The 9,965-nt window shown below is 36.8% G+C and overlaps 1 protein-coding gene across 1 annotated transcript; it reads left to right on the forward strand.

The window, feature by feature from the left end:
• The first annotated feature begins 377 nt into the window (after positions 1–377).
• LOC107785865 (pleiotropic drug resistance protein 1-like) lies at positions 378–9,234 on the forward strand. Its single transcript, XM_016607264.2, has 20 exons — positions 378–1,070; positions 1,433–1,553; positions 1,643–1,816; positions 2,557–2,716; positions 2,845–2,921; positions 3,051–3,104; positions 3,239–3,631; positions 4,220–4,501; positions 4,598–4,914; positions 5,208–5,368; positions 5,452–5,555; positions 5,686–5,842; positions 6,057–6,226; positions 6,316–6,648; positions 6,760–7,050; positions 7,311–7,394; positions 7,478–7,839; positions 7,932–8,103; positions 8,389–8,643; positions 8,748–9,234. The coding sequence occupies exons 1-20, from the start codon at positions 715–717 to the stop codon at positions 9,003–9,005; spliced, it is 4,281 nt and encodes a 1,426-aa protein (XP_016462750.1). The 5' UTR covers positions 378–714; the 3' UTR covers positions 9,006–9,234.
• Positions 9,235–9,965: the final 731 nt, after the last annotated feature.

Below are 9,965 nucleotides of genomic sequence, written 5' to 3' on the forward strand. Positions count from 1 at the left end.
AATTTTGTTTTAACTTTTTCCGGAATTTTACAATTCTTGTATCCAAACGCCCACTAAGTTCAAAGCATGAAGCAACTCAACATCTCTCTTCAGGTGTAATTTTCAAGAGTCAAACAAAGTGGCATTTGTCTTTTGGAATAAGGATTTCCTCATTTTTCTCCACTTGTCTTGGAAAAATCACTATTATATCCATTACTACTTGCCGCTCAATAAATAAAATTATAAGCATTGAGGAAAAAAATGTACTATGAAAAAACATAGTACTATAGTAAAATTGACGTTCATGATATTTTTAATTTTTAATGATAATGTATCCAATAGCCGCCTCTTCTGAATTTGTTGCTATATAAGTCCTCTCCCTTTAGTCTTTTTTCACCAACTCTTAACTTTGCCTATCATTCTTTCATTCTTGAACCATATATTATATTAAGTGAAAGAGAAAACAAAGGGCAGAGGAGAAAAAAAAACTCTAGAAGATAATTTTGGGTCTCTAAATATTCATTTTTTACGTTCATTTTCACAATTTAGAGGTGTAGCACAAGATTTTGAGTCTCGCGTGTCTACCATTTCACGACCAAGGCATTTTGGAACGATACAATCCTCCGCCTCAGGGCGTTAAAAAGAGCATTTGCATAGTTTACGAGTTCTTTTTAAAGTTGACGTGACTTAAAAAAGAGATTAGCCTTTTGATCGATCAGTAAACGTTGGCTCAACATGGAGCCGGCGAATCTAAATGGCTTAAGAGGGAGTAGTATGAGAGGAAGTATGAGAGGAAGTTTAAGGGCAAGTACAAGCAACTCAATATGGAGAAATAATGGAGTTGAAGTATTTTCACGTTCAGCTCGAGATGAAGATGATGAGGAAGCTCTAAAATGGGATGCTTTAGAAAAATTGCCAACTTTTGATCGTTTGAGAAAAGGTTTATTGTTTGGATCAAAAGGTGCAGCTGCTGAAGTTGATATAAATGATCTCGGATTTCAAGAAAGAAAGACTTTGCTTGAGAGACTTGTTAAAGTTGCTGATGAAGATAATGAGAAGTTTTTGTTGAAACTCAAGAATAGAATTGATAGGTAAGTAAAAATAACTTTTCATGTATAGTTTGTTTTCAGGTAAGTCTTAGTGCAACGGTAAGAGTTATCGTTGTGCATCACCCGGGAGTCTACCGTGAAGTCGTGAAAACAGTCTTTTACAGAAATACAAAATAACACGGCATAATAGAACTTAGTGCATCTGGTTGCTCTTTCTAACTAAATCAGCCCGGTGCACTTAGCTACTGTTGTGCGCGGGTGCGGGAAGGGCCGGATCACAAGGGTTTGTTGTACGCAGTCCGACTTCTGGTCATTGGTCACCTGCCAATAACTTTACCACAATGTTGCTTTTTTTAAACTATTTTTATTTAATTGATATTTATTTTTTTCTGGAAAATTTACAGAGTTGGGATTGATTTGCCATCAATAGAAGTGAGGTATGAGCATCTAAATATAGAGGCAGATGCATATGTTGGAAGCAGAGCTTTGCCTACTTTTATCAATTTCATGACTAACTTTGTTGAGGTAATAATACTAATGAAATAGTAATAAACATTTTAATACTTCATTATCTTTTGATTGAAACTAACTTTGTTTATTTTTCCAATTTTTAGACATTCTTGAATTCTCTTCACATCCTACGTAGTAAAAAGAGGCAAATTACAATTCTCAATGATGTAAGTGGTATGATTAAGCCCTGTAGAATGACTCTACTTTTGGGACCTCCAAGCTCTGGAAAGACTACTTTGTTATTAGCTTTGGCTGGAAAACTTGATTCTGCTCTAAAGGTGAGATTTTCCAACCCCAAATATCATATAGTATAAATTTTATAATAAAATATCTATCTTATATTTACTTACAATATGATTGACTTTACTCAAATCATTAAATTTAACCGCTCTAGGAGTAATAGCCTGACTATCTACCTGAAATAGCCTCTACTTCCTCGAGGTAGGGTTAAAATTTGCGTACATATTACCCTCTCCAGATCTCTCACACTGGGAATACAAATGAGTACATTGTTGTTGTTGTCTAGAAGTAATGGCGTAGCCAGATGCGGATCCAATATTTTGATTTTACGGGTTCAACTTTTAAGATTTTTAGTATTGAACTCATTGTATTTTTAAAGTTATGGTTTCAGACCTACCAATTATTCAATTTTAATGATATAAATTTATGGTCCGTGTCGATAGTACTGGGTTCAGATGAACCCGGTGACCAAACTTTACATCTGCCCCTGGGCGCACATAAAGTAAAGGTTGGTCAATTAAACACCTTTCATCTGAAAATTACGCAGTTTATCGAAAGTTACTTTTTATACATGATGCTAAATTATTAAACACCCTTATCCAAATTCTTTGTTTCGCCGTTGTGTTAGAAGGTTACTAATGAAGGATGGTTACATTTAATTATATTTAAAGTAACTTGATATTGTAAATTCTTTTTACTTATGTGAGAGTATAGAAGTTAAACCATTTTATTAACAAGAAAAAGAACTAAATAGTTCCTTTTTTGTTTGTGAAATCAGGTTACTGGGAAGGTTACATATAATGGACATGAATTACATGAATTTGTACCACAAAGAACAGCTGTTTATATTAGCCAACATGATTTGCATATTGGAGAAATGACTGTTAGAGAAACTTTGGAATTCTCTGCAAGATGTCAAGGAGTTGGCTCCAGATATGGTTAGTATTTTCTTACTGCTTTTTTTAACTAAATTCAATTTTAGTAAATGAATTTTTTTTCCTTTTTTTTTGTGCCGAAAACATATAATGGTCATTTAGTATATTTTTTACTTTGAAAATTTGTGCAGAGATGTTGGCTGAATTGTCAAGAAGAGAAAAAGCAGCTAATATCAAACCTGATCCTGATATTGATGTTTACATGAAGGTTAAAAAAGGGGATAAAAAAATATACTACTAGTTTAATTATTATTCTATTGAAGATTAGGGATTTCACTTTAAATTATTTAAGTCATCTCTAAAACACTTACATTTTTTATTGTTTTTGGAAATGTAGGCTTCAGCAACAGAAGGACAGGAAGCCAATGTTGTTACAGACTATGTTCTCAAGGTAACATTCTCCTATACGACGGTTCTGTAATTATCTTTTAAGTGACTTGATAATGTGAATTTTTTTACGGTGTCAACATATAGAAGTTAAACTCGTTTAATAATAGTAATTTGCTTTGTAATTCCCATTTGCAGATTTTGGGACTTGACATATGTGCTGATACTATGGTAGGAGATGAAATGATAAGGGGTATTTCAGGCGGACAAAAGAAACGTGTAACAACTGGTGAAATGCTTGTTGGACCAGCAAAGGCACTTTTTATGGATGAAATCTCAACTGGATTGGATAGTTCAACTACTTTCTCCATTGTCAATTCTCTAAGACAATCTGTTCAGCTCTTGAAGGGAACTGCTGTGATATCTCTGTTGCAGCCAGCTCCTGAGACATACAACCTGTTCGATGACATAATTTTGTTATCGGATGGATATATTGTGTATCAGGGGCCTCGAGAAGCTGTTCTTGATTTCCTTGAATCCATGGGATTCAAATGCCCTGAGAGAAAAGGTGTGGCAGATTTCTTGCAAGAGGTACGGCTTACAATAAAGAAAAATGTGCCAACTTTTGTGACGTTGAAGTGTGTGATCGTCTCATCTAAATGTTTAACTTGTTAGATAAAGCACACTTTTGTATAGTTAATTATGTCCTTGAGGCCCCTCCCTGCATGCCGGTCTGATTCTTTTTCATGGACCAAGTATCTAAATATCCTTTTAGATAGTGGGTGGCGATTAGACTTAACCCACAACCTCCAGTCTGTTCTAATTCCATGTTGAAGTGTATGACCATCTCATTTAAAAGCTTAAACTATTAGAGAGAGCGCATAATTTTATATCATTAATTTTGGTTTCAACTTGCCCCTCATGTGCGGATCAAATTCAATTTCATAGATCAAGCATGTGAAAATTCTTTATGACAGTGGTTGGCTATGAGACATAACTTCAGACTTCAATCTGAATAGATACCATAATACCACTATGCTGAAGTGTGTGACCATATCATCTTAAAAGCTTAAGTTGCTCGATGGAGTTCACTTTTATATAGTGAGCTATGTCTACAAAACATAGGAGTAAATGAAGTTTAGGTTCTAAAAGGTGGAAGTTTTAAATTACTTCTTGCAGGTAACATCAAAGAAGGATCAACAGCAATATTGGGCCAAGAGGGATGAGCCTTACAGGTTTATCACTTCAAAAGAATTTGCTGAGGCATATCAGTCTTTCCATGTTGGAAGGAAACTTGGTGATGAGCTTGCAATTCCATATGACAAGAGCAAAAGCCACCCTGCTGCTTTGTCTACTCAGAAATATGGTATAGGGACAAAACAATTGTTGAAGGTCTGTGCTGAACGAGAATATCTGCTAATGAAGAGGAACTCATTCGTTTACATATTCAAGCTCAGTCAGGTGATTACTTATTCTCTTTGAAATATATAAGTGTTTTCCTTTTCATAACCATGTGCCAATTGTAATGATCTTTTTGTTTCTTTTATGTTTTCTCAGCTCGCGATAATGGCACTTATAACAATGACTGTCTTTTTCCGAACCAAGATGCCCCGAGATGATATGGATGATGGAGGGATATATGCTGGTGCTCTCTTTTTCGTGGTCGTTATGATTATGTTTAACGGGATGGCTGAGATCGCTCTGACAATTTTCAAGCTTCCGGTCTACTTCAAGCATAGGGATCTTCTCTTTTTTCCTTCATGGGCTTATGCCCTTCCCACATGGATTCTCAAAATCCCTGTAACATTTGTTGAAGTTGGTCTTTGGACGTTCCTTACATATTATGTCATGGGATTTGATCCGAATGTTTCAAGGTAAGGGAAGAAAAAAGACGGTCTAGACTAATAATAATTAGGAAGGGGAACCTTGATGTAACTGGTAAAGTTACCCCCATGTGACCAGAAAGTCACGGGTTCGAGCCATGGAAACAACCTTTTGCAGAAAAGGCAGGGTAAGGCTGCGTACAATAGACCCTTCTGGTCTGGCCCTTCCCCGAAACCCGCACATAGCGGGAGCTTAGTGCACCGGGCTGCCCTTTTTTTTTTTTTTTGCCTTCGAAATTTCGTTCATCCCATGATTATTAATCGAATCGACTATTGCTTTGCAGATTGTTCAAACAATTCTTGCTTCTCATACTAGTACACCAGATGGCATCAGCATTATTCAGATTCATTGGAGCAGTTGGGAGAACAATGGGAGTTGCTAGCACATTTGGAGCATTTGCTCTTCTTTTACAATTTGCATTGGGCGGTTTTGTCCTTGCAAGAGGTATATTTTGTGGTATTTGCAGAAACGTTTTTCTTGTTCAATCCGATGTATATTCATTTTCTTTTTTTTCCCTTATGCTGCAGATGATGTGAAGAAATGGTGGATTTGGGGTTATTGGACCTCACCATTGATGTATTCCGTGAATTCAATTCTTGTGAATGAGTTTGATGGGAAGAACTGGAAACATGTATGTGTTTGTTAATACTTAATGCAACTCGCAGATAGTTTATTTCTTGTATATGGATGCTTATACCACTTTAATTAAAATAGATTGCGTTTCTTGTATATGGATGCTTATACCACTTTAATTAAAATAGATTGCGCAAGGTGGAACTGAGCCACTTGGAGCTGCAGTAGTAAGAGCTCGGGGATTCTTTACGGATGCATACTGGTATTGGATAGGTATTGGGGCACTGGTCGGATTCACAATGATCTTCAACCTCTTCTACAGTATTGCACTCGCTTACCTGAACCGTGAGTATATCTGATCTCTCTAATTTACTTTCCCCTTGAGAGGAAAAATGCCATGTACTAACATAGAGTGAATGACTAAGAGTGAATATTCAACTTCTAGCTATACTACGATTGAAAAAAGAATTTACGACTAGAAAATTCATTTTAAGGTCTCTTTATGGCCTTAAGGACTCTTTTAAAGGGGCTTAATCCCTTATTTCATATGTATCTGCAGCATTTGGTAAGCCGCAAGCTATGATATCAGAAGACAGTGAGAATACTGATAGCACAGAGGGAGTTGATTCTGTTAGCGAGGGTGAGAACAAGAAGAAGGGAATGGTTCTTCCATTTGAACCACATTCCATCACTTTTGACGACGTTGTATACTCTGTTGACATGCCTCCGGTAACAATCCAGATATTTTCACTAATAATACTCGTGAGGTTTTTGTCTTTTTTTATGAACAACTCACTTAACATTCTAATGACTTTCAGGAAATGAAAGAGCAAGGTTCAACAGAAGATAGATTGGTACTTCTCAAGGGTGTGAGTGGAGCTTTTAGGCCAGGTGTTCTGACAGCTTTAATGGGTGTTAGTGGTGCTGGTAAAACGACATTGATGGACGTCTTGGCTGGAAGAAAAACGGGAGGATATATTGATGGCAGCATCAAAATTTCTGGATATCCTAAGATACAAGAAACATTTGCACGTATTTCCGGTTACTGTGAGCAGAATGATATCCATTCCCCTTATGTTACAGTTTATGAGTCCTTGGTTTACTCAGCCTGGCTGCGTTTACCTCAAGATGTTGACGAAAACAAGAGAAAGGTCAGTTCCTCTAAATTCTTTCACCATAATGATAATCTATCCTACAAATTGCTCGAACTTTTTGTAGAACTTGGCAAGCAATAACATTGTCGATTGATCACCTTTGTGCAGATGTTTGTTGAGGAAGTTATGGAACTTGTGGAGCTAACACCGTTAAGATCAGCCTTAGTCGGATTGCCAGGAGTCAATGGTCTATCGACTGAGCAACGCAAAAGGTTAACCATTGCAGTTGAATTGGTAGCAAACCCCTCTATCATTTTCATGGATGAACCAACTTCAGGGCTGGATGCAAGAGCTGCAGCCATTGTTATGAGAGCTGTTAGGAACACTGTCGATACAGGAAGAACCGTTGTCTGTACCATTCACCAGCCTAGCATCGACATTTTCGAAGCCTTTGATGAGGTGAGTTTATTATGTTTCCAGGACAATAAAGCTAATTTTTGTTTCTCCTTTCTTTGGAGCAACAGTCAAGTTGTCTCCGTGTGACCTAGGTCACGGGTTTGAGCCGTGGAATTAGCCCCTGATGCTTGCATCAGGGTAGGCTACCTACTTCACACCCTCCTGGTTTGCGGCCCTTCCCCGAACCTTGCATGAACGCGGGATGCTTTGTGCACCGCGTTGCCCCCCTCCATCGAATACTAAAGTTAAACATGGCTTTGCAGCTATTTCTGATGAAACGAGGAGGACAGGAGATATATGTTGGTCCTCTGGGTCGCCATTCTTGCCATTTGATCAAATACTTTGAGGTATGTTATCAAAGCTAAAAATGAGTTTTCTTTTCCCAGTTTATAAAATCAAAATACTAAGCTTAGGTTTGTCTTGAATTCAGTCAATGCCGGGAGTTAGTAAGATAAAGGAGGCTTACAATCCAGCAACTTGGATGTTAGAAGTTACAGCCTCGTCTCAGGAAATGATGTTAGGTGTTGATTTTGCTGATTTGTACAAGAAATCAGACCTCTATAAGAGAAACAAAGCCTTGATTGCTGAATTAAGTACGCCTCGTCCTGGTACAAAGGATCTGTATTTTGAAACTCAATTTTCACAGCCTTTCTGGACCCAATGTATGGCTTGTCTCTGGAAGCAACATTGGTCCTACTGGCGTAATCCAGCTTATACTGCAGTTAGATTCCTGTTCACAACATTCATTGGACTTGTCTTTGGCACAATGTTCTGGGATCTTGGCACCAAAGTGTAAGTACAATTCACAATGAGATGTAAATAGAAACCTAACGATAACCTCCTATAGTACATATGCTAAACTATTCGAGCTTTGTTGATAACAGGAGTCGGAGTCAGGATCTTTTCAACGCTATGGGATCCATGTATGCTGCATGTCTCTTCCTTGGTGTACAAAATTCATCATCAGTCCAGCCTGTTGTAGCCGTTGAGCGTACTGTATTTTACAGAGAAAGAGCTGCTGGAATGTATTCTGCGATACCATATGCCTTTGGACAGGTGAACAGACAGTTCAATTTCACAAAATCTATACATATTTCAATCTTAGCGTAACCGGTAAAGTTACTGCCATGTGATCAGGAGATCACGGTTCGAGTCGTGGAAATAGCCTCTTGCAAGAATGCAGGTCTAAGGTTGCGTACAATAGACCCTTGTGGTCCTGCTCTTCCCCGTACCCCGCGCATAGCGGGAACTTAGTACACCGGGCTGCTGTCCTTTTTTATACATATTTCAGCCTCAAAAAAGGGTTGATAGTAATCTATGAAAACTTTATTTTTCTTGCAGATTGTCATTGAAATACCTTATGTATTTGTACAAGCTGCTGTCTATGGTCTCATTGTATATGCAATGATTGGATTTGAATGGACTGCTGCCAAGTTCTTTTGGTACTTCTTTTTCATGTACTTCACACTCTTGTACTTCACCTTCTATGGTATGATGACCGTGGCTATTTCCCCGAATCAAAACGTTGCTTCTATTGTCGCGGCATTCTTCTATGCAGCATGGAATCTCTTCTCAGGATTCATCGTTCCACGACCTGTAAGTTCTTGAAAATCCATCATTTCCATATATTTTATCCATGTAAACTAATCCGAATCTCAAAAAATGACATGTTATCGTTCCCTTTTTTTGGCTAAAAACAGCGTATTCCAATATGGTGGAGATGGTACTACTGGGCATGCCCTGTTGCATGGACTTTGTATGGTCTTGTTGCATCACAATTCGGTGACCTACAAAACGATCTTGGCAATAATGAAACTGTGGAACAATTCTTGGATCGTTACTTCGGATTTAAGCATGATTTTCTTGGAGTAGTCGCAGCTGTGATCGTTGCATTGCCTGTTATGTTTGCGCTCACATTTGCATTGGCAATTAAGGCATTCAACTTCCAGAAAAGATAAGAGACTTAGCCGAATAAAAGACTTATTAAGAAAGAAGAAGTTATATAACTCTTTATGTATAGGTCACAACTTGAAGTCTGTTTCTTGTAACATTTTTATCTTTTTTTTTTTAAAATTATTACTATGTATGTTCTTCTATTATTTTCTTTATTGAGTTCCAAGTTTTTGTGTAGGAAAAATTACTTTGTTAATGATAAATGAAATTATGTATACCAGCAATTTTGCTCCATTTTTGGCTTTATCTTCTCTTTAACTTCCCCTCATTTCTAAAAGTGATTTTTTCATTTTTCAAATAATTTAATATGGTCTCGTAACAACAATAACAAAACCAGTTGATTCCCAAGTGAGATCTGGGAGGGTAAGATGTATGCAGCCTTACTCTTATCCTGGGAGTAGGGGTGTCAATGGTTCGGTTTAGACGGTTATTTTCTAAAATTTGTATCATACAAATTTTTCGGTTATTCTATTATGTATAACCGACTTTTCGAAATAGTTCCAATCATGTCGGTTTCTCTTCGGTATCGGTGCGGTTCAGATAATTTTCTGTATTTTTTTTTAAATGTCATGTAAAAGTCACTAGTAGAAGTAGAATGCAATAACATACGTACTTTTATAGGAATTATCAAACTCTTTGGATATTTTTACTCTTTAAAGGATGGTGAATTAAGAAAATATTAAAGATGGTCAGAGTATATATCCATCAACAATTTTACAGCAGCGTAAAAGAAACTAAACAAAGATATTAACCGAGTAAAAATATATTAACCAAGTTGGAGCTCAAGAATAAAGTAAAGATTAAATATTTAAAAAGACAAATCTAAATCATATGAAAGGAAACATATTCAATACGTTGTAGTTTGCTACTAATCGCTATAATAGCTTGAACTCAAGAATAAAGTCTAGAAGATTAAATATTTAAAAAGACAAATCTAAATCATATGAAATGAAACATATTCAATA

The sequence above is a fragment of the Nicotiana tabacum genome, chromosome 13, assembly GCF_000715075.1.
Source record: "Nicotiana tabacum cultivar K326 chromosome 13, ASM71507v2, whole genome shotgun sequence".
NCBI lineage: Eukaryota > Viridiplantae > Streptophyta > Magnoliopsida > Solanales > Solanaceae > Nicotiana > Nicotiana tabacum.